The 19,216-nt window shown below is 38.2% G+C and overlaps 1 protein-coding gene across 9 annotated transcripts in view; it reads right to left on the bottom strand.

Moving 5' to 3' along the window:
- Positions 1–19,175, bottom strand: part of PRIMPOL (primase and DNA directed polymerase) — a 50,939-nt gene extending 31,764 nt beyond the window's left edge. For 2 of the 9 annotated variants that reach the window (XM_061404165.1, XM_061404166.1), the window contains exons 1-5: positions 18,905–19,175; positions 17,406–17,617; positions 12,869–13,106; positions 11,539–11,636; positions 10,221–10,350 (exon numbers count right to left, since the gene is read on the bottom strand). In XM_061404165.1, coding sequence (XP_061260149.1) covers positions 10,221–10,350; positions 11,539–11,636; positions 12,869–13,048 — 408 coding nt within the window. In that variant the 5' untranslated portion in view covers positions 13,049–13,106; positions 17,406–17,617; positions 18,905–19,175. Of the gene's footprint in view, positions 1–5,304; positions 5,516–10,220; positions 10,351–11,538; positions 11,653–12,868; positions 13,107–17,405; positions 17,618–18,904 lie in introns of those variants that run through there. The other 7 variants (XM_061404159.1, XM_061404161.1, XM_061404160.1 and 4 more) reach the window with 6 other exon arrangements.
- Positions 19,176–19,216: the final 41 nt, after the last annotated feature.

Below are 19,216 nucleotides of genomic sequence, written 5' to 3'. Positions count from 1 at the left end.
GTTGAATTACTTTATTGAAACATGCATATTTAAATTACTACACATTTATGTTCAAAAATTCATAGGCTCTCTGGATTAAAGGCCTCTCAAGATTCAAATAATTTACCTTATATGTTAATCTCCAAAATCAAAATAAAAATATTTTTAAGCAGCTCTTTAAATATTATCTATGACTTAAAAAGTCACTAATTCTGTTGTTTATAATTTTAGTTTTCAGAAAGTTCCTCATGTACTGCTGCTGCTGCTAAGTCACTTCAGTCGTGTCCAACTCTGTGTGACCCCATAGACGGCAGCCCTCCAGGCTCCCCCGTCCCTGGGATTCTCCAGGCAAGAACACTGGAGTGGGTTGCCATTTCCTTCTCCAATGCATGAAAGTGAAAAGTGAAAGTGAAGTCACTCAGTCGTGTCCAACTCTTCAAGACCACTGAGCCCAAATCTACCTCCAAGAATAAGGCCTCCAGGGCTAGATTATGATAATAAAGACAGTTATGCATCACAGGAAAAGTAGCGAGTGCAGGGTCAGGAGGACACGACTAGAAATAAGAAAGACCAGAAACAATGTCAGGAAATGGGAAACAGGGAGTGAGCTGAACATCTAACGTTTCCAGTGTGATGCTGGAAAGGAAGCTCAGCAACCCCGGGAATGAGGTGAGGCCCGGAGCCCAGGAGGGGTCCCAAAGAAACAGCCGAAGAGCCGTGGAGAACAGGTCAGCAGCAGGGAAGGACCGCGGGAGCCCCCGCCCCGGCCATGGGAGCAGAGGGCAGCGGGGGCTCCTCCTGAGGCAGAGATCAAGCCTGGAGCCTTTGGAGTGGGAGCACTGACTCCAAGACCCTAGACTACCAGGACTAACCCTAGGGAGGATCAAACAGTGAGAAATCGCACAAAGGAAACCACTTAAATACAAGACCCAGCATCACCCAACCACCAGTAGCACCCTGTGTGGGACATCTCATCTAAACAACAAACAAAACGAAATACAAACCCAACCATCAGCAGACAGGATTACCCCCTCACTCAACCTTGCCCATAGGAGGAAAAACAAACAAAAAAACAACAACAAAAAACTCAGCACAAATCTCACCCTATAGGAAGCTTAGACAAACCACCAGACCAACCTCAGGAGGACAGAAACCAAAAGGAAGAAAGAATTCAACCATGAATCCTGGGAAAAGGAGATCTCAAGCACGGTAAGTTTAAAAAAGAAAAATGAAAAGGCAGAGAAATACTACACAAATGAACAAACTAAAAACACAAGTCCAAATAAGTGAAGAGGAAATAGGCAAACTACCTGAATAAGAATTCAGAATAATGATAGTAAAGATGATAAAAAAAAACCTTGAAAACAAAACAGAGAAAATGCAAATATCAATTAACAAAGACCTAGAAGAATTAAAGAATAAACATACAGAGACAAAGAACACAATTACTGAAATTAAAAATACTCTGGAAGGAATCAATAGCAGAAATCTGAAGCAGAAGAACGAATCAGTGAGCTGGAAGATAAAATGGTGGAAGTAACTTTTGAAGAGCAGAATAAAGTGAAAAGAACTGAGGATAGTCTCAGAGATGTCTGGGATAATGTAATGCACCAACCTGGGAATTATGGGTGTCCCAGAGGAAGAGAAGAAGAAAGGGTATGAGAAAATTTTTGGAGAGATTATAGTTGAAAATTTCCCCAACATGGAAAAGGAAATAGTCAATCAAGTCCAAGAGGCACAAAGAGTCCCATACAGGATAAACCCAAGGAGAAACACACCGAGACACATAATAATCAAACTAACAAAGACTAAATACAAAGAAAGAATCTTAAAAGCAGCAAGGGAGAAGCAACAAGTAACATACAAGGGAAACCCCATACATTTAACAGCTGATCTTTCAGCAGAAACTCTGCAGGTCAGAAGGGAATGGCAGGACATATTTAAAGTACTGAAAGGGAAAAATCTACAACCAAGATTACTGTACCTGGCAAGGATCTCATTCAAAATTGATGGAGAAATAAAAAGCTTTTTTCAGACAAGCAAAAATTAAGAGAATTCAGCACCACCAAACCACCTTTACAACAAATGTTAAAGGGACTTATATAGTCAAGAAATACAAGAGAAAGAAAAAGATCTACAAAACCAACCCCAAAGAATTAAGAAAATAGCAAAAGGAACATATATATCAATAATTACTTTAAATGTAAATGGATTAAATGCTCCAACCAAAAGACACAGACTGGCTGAATGGATACAAAAACAAGACCCATATATATGCTGTCTACAAGAAACCCACTTCAGACCTAAAGACACACATAGACTGAAAGTGAGAGGATGGAAAAATATATTCCATGCAAATAGGAAGCAAAAGAAAGCTGGAGTAGCAATCCTCATATCAGACAAAATAGACCTTAAAATAAACAAGATTACAAGAGATAAGAAAGACACTACACAATGATCAAGAGATCAATCCAAGAGGAAGACATAACAATTACAAATATCTATGCAACCTACATAGGAGCACCTCAATACATAAGACAAACAGGAACAGACACAAAAGGAGAAATTGACAGTAACACAATAATAGTAGGAGACTTTAACACCCCACACACACCAATGGACAGATCATCAAAACAGAAAATTAATAAGGAAACACAAGTCTTAAGTGATACATTAGATGAGATGGATCTCATTGATATCTTCAGGACATTCCATCCAAATGCAGAATACACCTTCTTCTCAAATGCTCATGGAACATATTCCAGGATAGATCACATCTGGGGTCATAAAACAAACCTCAGTAAATTTAAGAAAATTGAAATCGTATCAAGCATCTTCTCTGACCACACTGCTATGAGACTAGATATCAATTACAAGGAAAAAACTGTAAAAAACACAAACACATGGAGATTAAACAATATGTTTCTAAATAACCAACTGGTTACTGAAGAAATCAAAAGGAAATAAAAAAATTTCTAGAAACAAATGACAATAAAAACACGACAACTCAAAATCTACAGGATGCAGCAAAAGCAGTTCTAAGAGGGAAGTTTAGAGCAATACAATCCTACCTCAAGAAACAAGAAAAACATCGAACAGACAACCTAACTTTACACCTAAAACAACTGGAAAAAGAACAACAACAATAAAAAATTAGTAGAAGGAAAGAAATCATAAAGACCTAAGCAGAAATAAATGAAAAAGAAATAATAGTAAAGATGAATAAAACTAAAAGCTGGTTCTTTGAGAAGATAAACAAAATTGACAAACCTTTGGCCAGACTCATCAAGAAAAAGAGAAGAATCAAATCAACAAAACTGGAAATGAAAAAGGAGAGGTTACGACAGACAATGCAGAAACACAAAGGATAAGAAACTATTATGAACAACTATATGGCAATAAAATGGATAACCTGGAAGAAATGGACAGATTCTTAGAAAAGTTCAATCTTCCAAGACTGAACTAGGAAGAAATAGAAATTATGAACAACCCAATTACGAGCACTGAAATTGAAGCTGTGATCAAAATTCTCCCCAAAAACAAAAGCCCAGGAACAGATGGCTTCACAGGAGACTTTTATCAAACATTTAGAGAAGAGCTAATGCCTATCCTTCTAAAACTCTTTCAAAAAATTGCAGGAGGAGGAACACTTCCAAACTTATTTTATGAAGCCACCATCACCTTGATACCAAAACCAGACAAAGACAGCACAAAAAAAGAAAACTATGGGCCAATATCACTGATCAACATAGATGCAAAAATCCTCAACAAAATTTTAGCAAACAGAATTCAACAACATATTAAAAAGCTCATACACCATGACCAAGTTGGGTTTATTCCAGGGGTGCAAGGATTCTTGAATATATGCAAATCAATGTGATACAACATACTAACAAATTGAAAGATTAAAAACCATATGATCATCTCAATAGATGCACAAAAAACCTTTGACAAAATTCAGCACCCATTTATGATTAAAACTCTTCAAAAAACGGACACAGAAGGAACCTACCTCAACATCGTAAAGGCCATATACGATAAGCCTATGGCAAACATTATTCTCAGTGATGAAAACTGAAAGCATTCCCCCTAAGATCAGGAACAAGACAAGGGTGTCCACTTTCCTCACCATTATTCAACATAGTTCTGGAAGTCCTAGCTACAGCAATCAGAGAAGAAAAAGAAATAAAAGGAAACCAGATCAGAAAAGAAGTAAAGCTCTGTTTGCAGAAGACATGATACTGTACATAGAAAACCCTAAAGATAGTATTAGTAAATTACTATAGCTAATCAGTGAATTTAGCAAAGTTGCAGGATACAAAATCAATACACGGAAAGCACTTGTATTTCTATATACTAACAATGAAAAATCAGAAGGAGAAATTAAGGAATCAATCAATGGTTGTTCACCATTGCAACAAAAAGAATTAAATATCTAGGAATAAACTTACCTACGGAGACAAAAGAACTGTACACAGAACATTATAAGACACTAAAAAGAAATCAAAGATGACAATAACAGATAGAGAGATATTCCATGTTCCTGGGTAGGAAGAATCAATATTGTGAAAATGACTATATTACCAAACAGAGTCTACAGATTCAATGTGATCCCTATCAAATTACCAATGACATTTTTCATAGATCTAGAACAAAAAATTTCACAATTCACATGGAAACACAAAAGACCCCTAATAGCCAACGCTGTCTTGAGAAAGAAGAATGGAGCTGAAGAATCAACCTTCCTGACTTCAGATTATACCACAAAGCTACAGTCATCAAGACAGTATGGTACTGGCACAAAATCAGAAATATAGACCAATGGAACAAGATAGAAAGCCCAGAAATAAACCCATGCACCTATGGATATCTTATTTTTCACCTTATTTTTGACAAAGGAGGCAAGAAAATACAATGGGGCAAAGACAGCCTCTTCAATAAATGGTGTTGGAAAAACTGGACAACTACATGTAAAAGAATGAAATTAGAACACTTTGTAACACCATACACAGAGATAAACTCTATTAAAGACCTAAATGTAAGACCAGAAACTATAAAACTCTTAGAGGAAAACATAGGCAGAACACCTGATGACATAAATCAAAGCTAGGTCCTCTATGACCCATCTCTCAAGAGTAACGGAAATAAAAACAAAAGTAAACAAGTGGGACCTGATTAAACTGAAAAGCTTTTGCACAGCATAGGAAACTATAAGTTCAGTTCAGTTCAGTCGCTCAGTCGTGTCCGACTCTTTGCGACCCCATGAATTGCAGCACGCCAGGCCTCCCTGTCCATCACCAACTCCCGGAGTTCACCCAAACCCACATCCATTGAATCGGTGATGCCATCCAGCCATCTCATCCTCTGTCGTCCCCTTTTCCTCCTGCCCCCAATCCCTTCCAGCATCAAAGTCTTTTCCAATGAGTCAACTCTTCGCATGAGGTGGCCAAAGTACTGGAGTTTCAGCTTTAGCATCATTCCTTCCAAAGAACACCCAGGACTGATCTCCTTTAGAATGGACTGGTTGGATCTCCAACTATAAGCAAGGTGAAAAGACAACCCTCAGAATGGGAGAAAATAATAGCAAATGAAACAACTGACAAAGGATTAATTTCCAAAATATACAAGCAGCTCATACAACTCAATACCAGAAAAACAAACAACCCAATCAAAAAGTGGGAAAAAGACCTAAACAGACATTCATCAAAAAGACATACAGATGGCTGACAAACACATGAAAAGAAGCTCAACATCGTTCATTATTAAAGAAATGCAACTCTAAACTACAATGAGATATCACCTCACACCAGTCAGAATGGTCATCATCAAAGAGTCTACAAACAATAAATGCTGGAGAGGGTGTGGAGAAAAGGGAACGCTCTTGCACTACTGGTGGGAATGGAAATTAATATAGACACTATGGAAGATGGTATGGAGATTCCTTAAAAAAAACTAGGAATAAAACCACCATATGACCCAGCAATCCTACTCCTAGGCTTATACCCTGAGGAAAACCAAAACTGAAAAAGTCCCATGTATCCCACTGTTCATTAAAGCACTATTTACAATAGCTAGAACATGGAAGCAACACAGATGTCCATTGACAGATGAATGGATAAAGAAGTGGTGGTACATATACACAATGGAATATTACTCAGCCATAAAAAGGAATGCATTTGAGTCAGTCCTGAGGTGGATGAACCTAGAACCTATTATACAGAGTGAAGTCAGAAAGAGAAAGATAAATATCATATTCTAATGCACAAATACAGAATCTAGAAAAATGGTACTGAAGAATTTACTTCCATGGCAGCAATGGAGAAACAGACACAGAGAATAGACTTACAGACATGGGGAGAGGGGACAAAAAGGTGAGATGTATGGAAAGAGTAACATGGAAACTTACATTGCCACATGTAAAATAAACAGCCAACGGGAATTTGCTGTATGGCTAAGGAAGCTCAAACAGGGGCTCTATATCAACCTAGAAGGGTGGGATGGGGAGGGAGATGGGAGGGAGGTTCAAAAGGGAGGGGATATATGTATACCTATGGCTGATTCATGTTGAGGTTTGACAGAAAACAACAGAATTCTGTAAAGCAATTATCCTTCAATACAAAATCAGAAAGACCTAGGTTTGAGTTCTAGCTTTGCCACTTAACAAATCTGTCACTTTAGTCAAGTCCAAACCTAACATTCAGTTCAGTCGCTTAGTCGTGTCCGACTCTTTGCGACCCCATGAATCGCAGCACGCCAGGCCTCCCTGTCCATCACCAACTCCCGGAGTTCACTCAGACTCACGTCCATCGAGTCAGTGATGCCATCCAGCCATCTCATCCTCTTTTGTCCCCTTCTCCTCCTGCCCCCAATCCCTCCCAGCATCAGAGTCTTTTCCAATGAGTCAACTCTTCACATGAGGTGGCCAAAGTACTGGAGTTTCAGCTTTAGCATCAGTCCTTCCAAAGAAATCCCAGGGCTGATTACTCAACTGCAAAATGGGACAGTGATAGAACCCAACTTTTCGGGTTGTTGTTAAGCAGCAGAAAAATGAGAGTAAAGAGTTGGCCCAGTGCTTGGTACACATAACTGCGTAAAAGCACTGGCTATGCAGCCATCGGATGGGTCACTTATGAAGCCTCAGTCTTCTCTTTTGCAAAATGGACATACTAAGAACCACTGTTCAGGGTTATCTTGGGATTAGACACCCAATGGTGGTGGTGGTTTGGTCGCTAAGTCGTGTCTGACTCTTGTTACCCCGTGGACTGTAGCCTGCCAGGCTCCTCCGTCCATGGCATTCTCCAGGCAAGAATACTGGAGTGGGTTACCATTTCCTTCTCCAGGGGATCCACCCGACCCAGGGATTGAACCCATGTCTCCTGCATTGCAGGCAGATTCTTTACCAAGTGAGCTCTGAGGGAAGCCCTAGACACCTAATAGTTAAGCAATACATTGTGTTTATTAATGTTATTTTGACATTCTTATAGCATGCCATCTCCCACCAGGCTCTCTGATCCTACTCTCCTTCAGTAAGTTTTTTGAGAAGGCCTCCTAATTGCCTTATCTACATCAAATTCCCCCATATACTCTACCTCGAGTTGCAGCACTTACACAGCTGCTGTTTTATGTTAACTTGCATGAAATTTTTGATAAGTTTCCGCTATATTACAGAGAATCTCTCTCACTATCTGTTCTCTCCTGCTTCTGTAGTCATTGAACCCTGATTATGGATAGATACAATATCATCCAGAAAAAGGACCACGTTTCCCAGACTCCCTTGCAGTAAGGTGGGGGCCATGTGACCAAGTTCTGGACAACGGATGTGAGCTGAAGGACAATATTCCGCTTTTACATTACAGTCTGAAAGCTGACAGGCATGCTCACCCTTCCCCCTGTTCCACGGACTAAAATGCAGACATAGGGGTGGTGAGCCCTCTTGGACAATGTAAATAAAGGCGTCTTAGGAACAGCAAAGCAACAAGCCTCATCTCTAATACAGTAGAGTCACATCCAGGTGTTACATGAGAGAGAAATAACTTTCTGTCTTGTTTATGCCATTTTAGTTTTAGGCCTTTATTATGGAAGTAAATCTCTCCTAACTTATTATCCTCCATTACACGATAAACTACAAAAGCAGAAATCATGCCTCTTTGGGCTAACCATTGTATTCTCAATGCTTAGCCACACTGACAACAGGACAGACTGAAAGGATTTTGATAAATTAATAAAGTGGAGTTTTGAACTTTGGAGCTCTACAGAATTAATGTAGTAATTCTGAGGTAATAAAAATATTCATAATTCCCTTCTCTTTTCCAAGTTAAATTTAAAATAAAATTTACAATCTATAAGTTTTAAATCACTATATTATACACCTGAAACTAACATAATACTGTAACTTAACTCAATTTTTAAAGTTTTTAATTTATTTAAATATTTAAATTGTAAAATCCAGACGTTAAAATAAATTATTTGAGTGATGTTACCTATCAACAGTTTTATAAAACACTTTAAGCACCAGAATTCACTCCATTTGGCAGAAGTTGCTTACTGAAATTGTCAGTTAAGTTACTGAATCAAAGACCATTATATATTATCACTAGTTATGATTAGCCACTTACTTATTAACAATCTGTTGTAACAGTTAATCTAACTTACACCTCCTCACAGAGACTCTAAAGGAAAAGTACTTACTGGATTATAAGCTTATTATAACTAATAAATGAAATTAATTTCAATATAATCATTTATAAGATCATATAAATATAATAATCCTAATAATTTTCTATCAACACGGTAAATGTGTTACATAAAAATGCTGTATAATTTTAAATTCAGATTTCTACAACTTTTTCCAACTTTTGCTGATGTAAAAGATTAGTGGTTCAAGACTAATTTGTGTAAGAGTGTAAAGAATGAAAAAGAAAAAATACCTACATGATCTTTGCCATACCAATGTTCATTAATCATTATTAAAAATAGGATTTGCACTAGTATTGATTCCTTTAGGGATAAGTTTCTAGTTTCTAATACAATGAAGTACTTCTTTTTTAACAGTATTAAAGTGTCAGTGGAAAAAAGTCTCAATCTTAACTCCTTGTTCGCCAGAGACCACTTCCTTAGGTAGTAGAAGTGTATATCATACATCAGAAGAGAGTCAGTGTTTATCAATTATTTAAAATGTAATTCAGGTTAAAAATTAAACATAACAACTATAATGAAATAAAACATTTAAATTTATTTTTAAGAGTCCAATGGCTACCTTAAGAAAAACATAACTTTTTTGCTGTTTTTTGGGAGGGCTAGGGGAACTTATGTGTACTTTTTTTGCTTCAAAGCCAGGAGAAAGCTAATTTTCTTTTAAACAGCATTTGAATATCTTTTTCAAATAAACATAATAAAACATGTAGACATCGATCATAATCAGCAGATATTCTTAATCAAAAACATTTTAATTTGGATGTATTTCTAACATTATGAGTCATCTACAGTTAACATCTAAAACAAAAAACAGTTACTGTTAATACCTACTCTGAGGCCAAACAATAGTTAATATAGTACACCTTAACCAATACAATCTTAAAAGATTTTATAAATGAACCTAATAGAGCTTAGTCGCACAAGCCCATATTCCTTTTATTACTAACTTCCTAGTTGACATTGCTAAATCAAAAATAAATACTAGAACTACACTTTTCTCTTTGTTAAAAATAATGATATGTTTCTAGACCAGGTTTTGCCAGTAACTAGTTGTTGGACCTGGAACTGGAATTAAGTCTCTCTAGGCTTTAGCTTCCTCATTTATGATGATGTAAGAATAGTTTCCAAAATTTCTGTCAGCTCAAAAATTCTCATGCTATTTTTATCTGAATTTTCTTGAATTTTATCTCAGAACTCAATTTCTACTATAAAAATTACTTCATTTGATATTCAGAATCAACTGTAATGTAAAAGAATATATAAGAAACAGAAAATTCCCAAACTGCCACTTTTCTCGGTTTTTTTTAATTGGATACAGTAATATTATGAAATATACAAACACAAACTGAAACCTCCTCCTTTTCAGAGGTTTACTCTGAGGAGTGCTATTAAGGAATGAAAGGCAAAAGTACAAGCAACAAGAAAAAGGAGGAGAAACACTGAACCTTTATGTTACATGGGCTGGATTCGTTTAATTCTTTTCAGGACTGAATGACGAAAAGATATACAAGTAGACATAAGGAGAAAAACCTGAGTCTGAAATTTACCTCAATGAGTAATGCAACCATCTTTTTCCCATCAGCTCCTGGATTGGCAAGTTTGTTAAATTCCAAATCAAAATAAAGCTTGCACACAGCATTTTCAGGAATGACTTCATAGCAGTGTAAGAGATTTCTTCTGAATTGAGTAATTCAAGATTGTTAGGCTTATATCTCATTCTTTTTAAATCATTGAAGCTGCTCTTGTATCTCAAAATAGCATATTAACTGTGATTTAATGACATACAACTATGACATTGTGAAGACAAGATAAAATGAACAACTGCTGACCCCAAGTTTACGGATCACAGTATCAAGAGTTTCCATCAAACAAGATATAATAATCACATTCTGTAACACTACTTAACGAAAATACAGTCTAACTTCATACTGTTATTTATTCACAGATGATTTTGATATCAGACATCACTTTTACATTTGCTTTTGATATTACCATGAAGCAAATTTTGTTTGAGAAAAGAACTTTCTCAAACTGGGATCCCGGGATCACACATACTTGGGAGTCCCTGAATTTTTAAAGAAAATTTTTAACTTTCACATTTTCATTAAGAATATTTTTAAAACTGCTTACACACATTCTGAATCATCTGACTTCAAGGAGCTTTCAACGCTCACATCTGCAATTTCATTCTCACTGGTACCAAGAGGAGTACGACTTTAAGAAGGGAAAGGTAAAACAGAAGCAGCAATAAAAACAGTGTGCCCACTCTCCTCTCAGTCTGGCCCCGGCTCTGGCCTCAGACGTTAAGAATGCTCAGGGGAGAAAAAGGTGTGACGTTAGCCAGGGGAAGATATATATACAGATTTCTCTATTTGCAGAGATCTCTACAAATGCCAGAAATGGAAAAAATTGACAGAATTCATGGCTCTGACCAGGTGATAGAAAACTGAAAGGCATCCATAAATGAAAATTAACTAAAAATAAAGGTGTCATTTGAGTAATTTGAAAAAAGATGTATGACTTTAATATGGGTTATTAAGAACAGATGTTGATTTGATTGATAAGCTGCTTAGTGATATCACATGCAAATAAAACATTTATACTAATTTGAACAAAAAAGTGATGGGGGAATCGCGTCATCACGTGGCACAGGAATTCAAACACACACAATTTTTCTCTCCTAGCACCTGCTGAGATTCAGTGTTGCTTATGACAAGGAAACTTCAGAATTCAATTCTACTAGTAAAGGAGTAACTAACTGGTGATTGGGAACTATGAAAGCCCAGGCAGCCTGATTTAACTTCACAAGCATCTCCAGATGAAGGAAATGTAACTTCAACGTGCTGTCTTTTAAAAGCTACTTACCGGGATTTATAATAAAACCAAAGTTGAGTATAGGTTGTTACGAGGTAAATGCGCTGTCCATCACCCACTTTGCATTCCAAAGCAAATACATGAACTTCCTTTATAAAATCAAAACTATCAAAAATTAGTAAAAATGCAAATTCAAAATCAACTATAGCTAGTAAATGTTCATATAGAATTTTACCAAATTGTCAAAAACTGGAACATTTGTATTATTAAAAATAAGAAAATTAATTACTAAATCAATGCCAGTCAAAATCTAGTTGTTTTTACTTCTATTTAGTCACTCAGGTAATACATGTTTAAGGCGCGAACATCCACACTAAAAAGAAAAAAAATAAATATTTTGTAATCATTTGACTTCCTACTGTAATTTTACTAATTTATGTAATTCTTAAAACTACCTGAACACTATTATAAAATTAATAAATTCCCTAGAACATACAAAAAAACATGGGAGCCACTTAAAAAATATATTTGCCTGTTAATCTCAAAAGCTTAAGCAAAGTTTTAAAATGCTTAACTTTAACAAGTTACTAGGGAAAGAAGGTCCTCCTCCTTAAAAACATTTAGCATATTTTTATAGATCATCAATGAGTGGAATCACAATATATTTCACTTATGCCGGATTTATGCTGGATACATGCCTCTTTTCATTATATTTTTTTATATTCCCAACAGGGCCCAAGAAGCAAACGATGTGCAATACACAGCTGCTTGTTTATTTCTGAGTACCATCCCCTTTGTAAGGCAAGCATGCAGCAAGCACATCTTCCTCCCGCTATCCTAATGTGTTGGGAATTATGAGAAATCCACTCTACTACTCCAAAACACAAAGGGGACAGAAGAGAGAGAGAAACATGGGTGCTCTGGTAGAATGATTTAAGTTCCAGGGCTTATCAATGCTATGACATCTGAGACATTGTCATTTGCCATTGTTCCAATTCAAATCTCTGATCCCTAATTTCATCCTTAAAATCCCACACACCACTCACTCTCTTTGCTGATATTTCTGTGGGTATTATTTTAGTTTTAAACTCATACTATTATTTTTCAGTCCACGAACAGTCATTTTTCCTCTAAGCATAGCTTCATTTCCAAGTCATTACAAAATTTTTAAACTATTTGGCACCAGATATGTCACCCTTTTTCATTATTCATATAAAGTAAATGGTTAATGATTCATAGGGATATTTTTCCTAAATAGTATAAAAAGACTGCAATTAAATTCTTCTGGTAAAATATGTGGCCTGAAATGAAGACAGACAACAGAGTCTTTTTAGAAATCTTAAGTTATAGTAGCCCTAAAGAAAAAGATGAGTACAATTACCTGTTTGCAGCTTTTAACAAAATTAAAAGCCTGAGTTTGCCGATGAAACAGTTTCCAAATGGAAGGTGGTTCTTCTGGCTTGGACAACCTCGGTCTGTACACCGAGGACAACGGTTTCCTCTCATAATGGGATGCTCGCTCCTCAATCTGCTTCAGTGTTGCTTCCCATTTTCTCTTCATTGGATCAGGAGTATGGGAAGACTAAATCTGTCCCCTGTAGGACTTCTATCAATTACAACTAAAACAAAACAAACAAGGATGTCAATTTCCGTCTTTGGAATATATTGTGTCTTGTAAAACTTCAAAATTCATTTCTGCTTGTTTCTCTATCTGCTTCCACAGCGTGTTTTGCATGAAGTTTCAATGTGAAACAAGGACAGGAGGACTGGCTATCAGAAATCTTTAGATTCTGGCTCTTTCATCTGACAGTGCTACAGTTCTGAACCATTAATGAAGTTCATGGGCTTCCCTGCTGGCTCAGATGGCAAAGAATCCACCTGCAATGCAGGAGACCTGGTTCCCTAAACTGTAATCAGCTGCAAAAAGACAAGTAACATATCTTTAGGTAGTTATCTTGAGGACACGTGCAATATGAAAATGTTTTACAAATTACAATACTTCATGTAAATATGTGGGTTTTTGTGGGTTTTTTTGCATCACTATGCATTACTATAACCATTTTGTTACATCAAGTGCCATCTACCTGGCCCAGATGGTGGGTGGCATTCCTGTGCTATTATTTCCTACTGCAGAATTCATTTCTAAGGCACCATTGTACAATTCTTAGCTCCCTTTTCCTTTTTGGCCCACTGTTCTTCTTTTCTCCTCAAACAGCTATTAGTTGGGAGGATAACCAGTGTATGAATGAGAAATTACAATATTGGCTAGTTTTGTTTTGGGATGTATGGTAATCATAAGCATGGTTTTAAAAAAGACACCATGGACTTTAGCCCACCAGGCTCCTCTGTTCATGGAATTCTCCAGGCAAGAATACTGAAGTTGGGAGGCTCCTTCTCCAGGGGATATTCCTGACCCAGGGCTCGAACCCCAGTTTCCTGCATTGCAGGCAGATTCTTTACCATCTGAGCCACCAGGGAAGCCCCAAATCAATCTTCATCTCTGTTAATTTAATAACTGTATTTTCATGATTAGTAAATTGAAATGATTGCATTTTAACCCTTTTATTAATGACATATGTTTTTGTTTGAATACAAAGCTTCCATGTTAGCCATACCAAGGTAAGGGAGTCCGGCAATACTTTCCCGATTTGGGATGGATTATGATTTACTTACAAAGGAAAAAGGATTTTTAGAAGAGGGGAAAAGCTGCCAGTGTAGAGAAAAAAATAGGGACAAATTCTCTGGCATTCCTCCCATCAAGAGCTGCCATCTAAGACCACTCCCGTATAGACTCTGGCCCTGGCCATGTGCCTGGTTTTGGCCAAGGTCACACTGACAAATGCGAAGCAAGTAGAGGTTTAATAAGTGATTTTGCATGGGATTTGGCGATCCTGGAGTTCTGCTCTGAGAACCTCACACTATAGCTCAAACCTCACAGAGTTTTTTCCTGGTACCAAGATATCCCAGCTGTTAGCCAGTACCACTAACTATCAGATATGGGAGTTAAGCCATTTTAAACGATCACCTGAACTCAATGCTTGAGTAAGCCTAAGTGAGTTCAGGTGAGAGATCCAAAGACCTGCCCAAAAAATTGTTTTTAAAGCCAGCAAGCTTTGGCCTAGTTTTTACAAAAAAATAGAAATAACTAATAGTTTCCTTCTTCACTAGTTTCAACTATGTTGTAATTTATGTATGCAGAAAACAGATATATTCGTTTCTCTTAAGTGACACAGTATCATATACTAAAGCATTTGAGGGCAAAATCCCCATGTTCCTTTGGCAACGCATATCTAGGACTTTATTATGTTGATAAACCTACTCTTGAATGCTAGCAGAAAACTTTACAATGACATAAACTCACGAGCAAATAACATATTTTCTGGAAGGAAAAACAGAATCACCCTAGAAGATTAAGAGAGAGTGGGAATATTAGGACACTGTCAGGGGAAAAAACACATGTTATCCACAGATTTCAAATTTGACTCAGACTAAGAAATTTCATTCTCTGAGTTAGATTCAATCCACATGACAATTATAAACCAAGAAACAGAAATAAAATTCTATCAACATAAATTTCATAACACATATGCCTAGGAAAGGAATACAATTTCATTGAAGAGATGGGGCAATTTTTAATACAACTGTGTTAATTTTTCAATGTAAGTGCTGCTGCTCCTTATTGCTAGATTCTGAGTATTATTTTAATCTGCTTCACACATGGATAAAAGTCTCCTCCATTTAGACAGCTAGGAGACCACTAGTCTCCTAGCTGAGAACTGACTTTATGAAACTAACCTTTAATAAAGCCCACCAATTACATAATGAAGAAAATAAACTACAGAATCCAATCAGATGTGAACTGACTAGTATCTAACAAATAACTGGCTAAAAATAACCATGTGGATGTTCACACTTACAGCATCAGGAAAAAATTTTTCTGGTTTTGTAAAAATGTTAGTATGACCACAGAAGTATATATAAAAGTCAAGGTCACAATAGAAAGCCAATTTAACACTTACTAGACTGAGGAAACTGTCCATGTCAACAGAAAAAAAAGAGAGAGAGGAGTTCAAAATACATTATGCCCTCTTGTTCTTTGCACAGTTTTAAAATTGTAACAGCGGGGTCGAAAGACAACTGGAGCTTAGACTATCCAAGCAGCAGGTGTGAACGACAAAAGCAGAGGAAGTGGAGAACAGGAAAGCATCTGGAATTCTGGTTTTGGACCGTCATATTCCTTATCCCTACACCCTGGGAGAATATCACCACTTAGAAGTGCTTTTAACAACTGGTGGGGAAACTATTATTATTGTATATATATAATTAAACATGAAAACCCCTTTTCACATAGGGACCATAACTATTTTTGTAACAATTTCCAAGCCCCAAAGAAAAATATTTATTGTATTTTAAAATAGCAGGCTTAAGCGTTCTTTTATTTCCTAGATTTGCACAGGAAAGATTGTTTAACCATTTTGGATACCGATTTTATAACTAAAGCTAGTCAGGCTGGAAAAAGGCTGGCTGAGTATTTTTAGAGTAACTGTAGAGAGAGAGAGAGGGCAGTGAGAACAGGGGTGCACAGATGACTCAGAAGCCAACCTAAGTAGCCTTGGTTTCCCTAGGATTATGGCTAGACTTGCTCATCTGTTGACACTTTACCACCTGGACAGTCGGTACATGCTTCATGGTTACTGGCTTCCATGCTAGTGGTAAAGAATCTGCCTGCATTGCAGGAGATGAGGGTTGGATCCCTGGGTTGGGAAGATACACTGAAGAACAACATGACAATGTACTCCAGTATTCTTGCCTGGAAAATCCATGGACAGAGAAGGCTAGCCTGTGGGACCGCAGAGAGTCAGACCTGACTGAGCACGCGCGCGCACACACACACACACACACACACACACACACAGGAGGCTAGCCTGTGGGACCGCAAAGAGTCAGACCTGACTGAGCACGCGCGCACACACACACACACACACACACAGGAGGCTAGCCTGTGGGACCGCAAAGAGTCAGACCTGACTGAGCACGCGCGCACGCACGCACACACGCACGCGCGCGCACACACCCCCCCCCCCCCCAGAAGAGCTGAAGCCTGCCTCCCAGGGTTCTCTCCAGCCCAGTTCTCCTAGTTTGTCTAATCACAAGTCAATTTCTATTCCCCACTACAACTTCTCCCTCTGTCCTGAGAATAGTTTCAACAGTATTTTGTGTTTTCTGATATGTATGTTCCAGTTCTAATATTTAGTAATGTTCTAATATTTGGCAATGTTTTCTTAATATCATTCCTTTCAGGGCCTTTTGTAATACATTTACACTATTTCTCCCACTGCTAAAGTATTCATAATAGAGTATGTGACTAAAACTTCATTTACAGTAATTCAGTTTATTTCCCAGATGAAATATACTCTTTACATAATTAAGTATACTGATTGACTTTTTCTTTTTCCCCCTTCCTTCAATCATTTTGTCTATGCTTGAACAGAGTAACTCAAATTTAAACTTCCCAAAAGTCTCCTGTAAGGAAGAAAACATTCAGTGGTGCACTGTGTGTTTTTTTTTTTTTTTTTTTGATTCTTTCACCTTTCTATCCTGCTCACAGGATTTCCCAACCAAACAGCCTAATTCTGCCAGACTAATCACCCTTAAAACCATTTTCAGTAGCCAAGACATGGAAGTAACCTGAATGTCCATCAACAGAGGAATGGATAAAGACATGCAGTATACATATACAATGAAATATTATTCAGCCATAAAAAAGAGTAAAATAATGCCATTTACAGCAACAGGGATGAATCTAGAGATTATCAAACTAAATGAAGTCAGACACAGAAAGACAATATCCTACCGTATCACTCATATGTGGAATCTTAAGTTTTTTTAAAAAAAACGATACAAATGAACTTATTTACAAAACAGACAGATATTGCAAACAAGCTTATGGTTCAGTTCAGTTGCTCAGTCGTGTCCGACTCTTTGGGACCCCATGAATTGCAGCACACCAGGCCTCCTTGTCCATCATCAACTCCCGGAGTTTACTCAAACTCATGTCCATTGAGTTGGTGATGCCATCCAGCCATCTCAAAGGGGAAATGTGGTGGGAGTGGGAGTAATAAATCAGGAGCTTGGGATTAACACATATACACATTACTATATAGATGACAGATAACCAACAAGGACCTTCTGAGTAGCACAGGGAACTCTATTCAATATTCTGTGACAACTTATATGAGAAAAAAAATCTGAAAAAGAATGATATATGCATAACTGAATCACTCTTGCTGTACACCTGAAATTAATCATCACTGTAACTCAACTATACTCCAATAAAAAAAAATTTTAAGACCATTTATGTAACTTTTCCATAATTAATCACTCATTAATGATTCAGAGCATCACAACACACACTCAAGTTTACCTCAGTAAGTCCAAACTCTTCAAAATCTGGCCCTAAACCACTGCCCATTTGATGTCTTACTATTCAGCCTTCTCACCAAATGAACCATAAGGACCACTGCCTGCAAGATCTGGCCCGCTCCTGCACATTTCTCTCACCTGGAGTGCCACCCACCTTCCCCCCAAGTCTCTCCCCTGGAGGCCCAGATCAAGTTCTGACACCTGGGAGACACCTTTATAAAAAGAAATTTCAAAACTCAGAAGACATTGCCAACTGTTTTCCTCTAAAGTTTCTCTACGTAAATTAGTGTAATTTACACAAAACCCACTCCTACTGCTTTAACTGGAGCATCATTTTGATAAAGTTTAGCACAGGAAGCGACCTGAGCCTCACTATGGGGTGATGGGACTGGTTTAAAAAAGCTAGTCCACTAGTTATCTCTTACAAATAACTGCATGCCAACCACTCTTCAGGTTGGGAGTAGGTCCTAGTCTTCAGTTTTATGCAGCAACAAAGGGACTGCCAAACACTGGTCTTTCCTCAATCTGGGAGGCATAAAGGCTTTATTCCTAGGATCTGAGTTGCATAACCCTTAGCAAGAGCAAACCAACCTTTTAAAGCCCAGGTGCGAACTGTTATTCCTACAAGGGTTGTTGAAAAGACATTACCACAATGTAAGAGCACAGATAAGCACTATGTATGTAGCCATACACAGAACGAAGTAAACAAAATATCGCCCTGATTTATACAGAAGTAAACCTCGTGGCTCAGATGGTAAAGAATCCGCCTGCAATGAGGGAGACCTGGGTTCGATCCGTGACTCGGAAAGACCCCCTGGAGGAGAGCATGGCAACCCGCTCCAGTATTCCTGCCTGGAGAATCCCGTGGACAGAAGAGCCTGGAGGGCTAGTGGGGGAAGGGGCAGTGAGAATGGGCGGGAAGAGACGGTTTACCCTCCCGGAAGGCCCGCTGGTAATGTCCTGCTCTCTGCCCCGGGGTCCGGCCTCCGTTTACCTCCAAAACCTTCGCGGGGGGCGGAACCCGTGGCTCCTCTGCGGCTGGCTGGACACGAGCTCTGCCTCCGGGGCGGGACGGAATCTTCAAACCGAGCGCGGGAACTGGGCCGGAGCAGGAAGTAGGGGAGCGCGCGGGCCTCCAGGGAGGCGGCGTTCTAGAGCAGAACCGGGACCACAACCAAGCGGCAGCCCGGAACCGCTTGCGCAGCGTCGCCGGGACGCGGGAGCTCGCACGATCCGAGAAGGGGCAGAGTTGTCGGGCGGGGCGGGGTCTGTGAGGGGGCGGTGTTCCTGGTTGGGCGGGGCCTTG

Source organism: Bos javanicus, chromosome 27 (assembly GCF_032452875.1).
Source record: "Bos javanicus breed banteng chromosome 27, ARS-OSU_banteng_1.0, whole genome shotgun sequence".
Classification (NCBI taxonomy): Eukaryota; Metazoa; Chordata; class Mammalia; order Artiodactyla; family Bovidae; genus Bos; species Bos javanicus.
The sequence above is the reverse complement of the archived record's forward strand: the minus strand, read 5'-3'. Positions and strand labels throughout refer to the sequence as shown.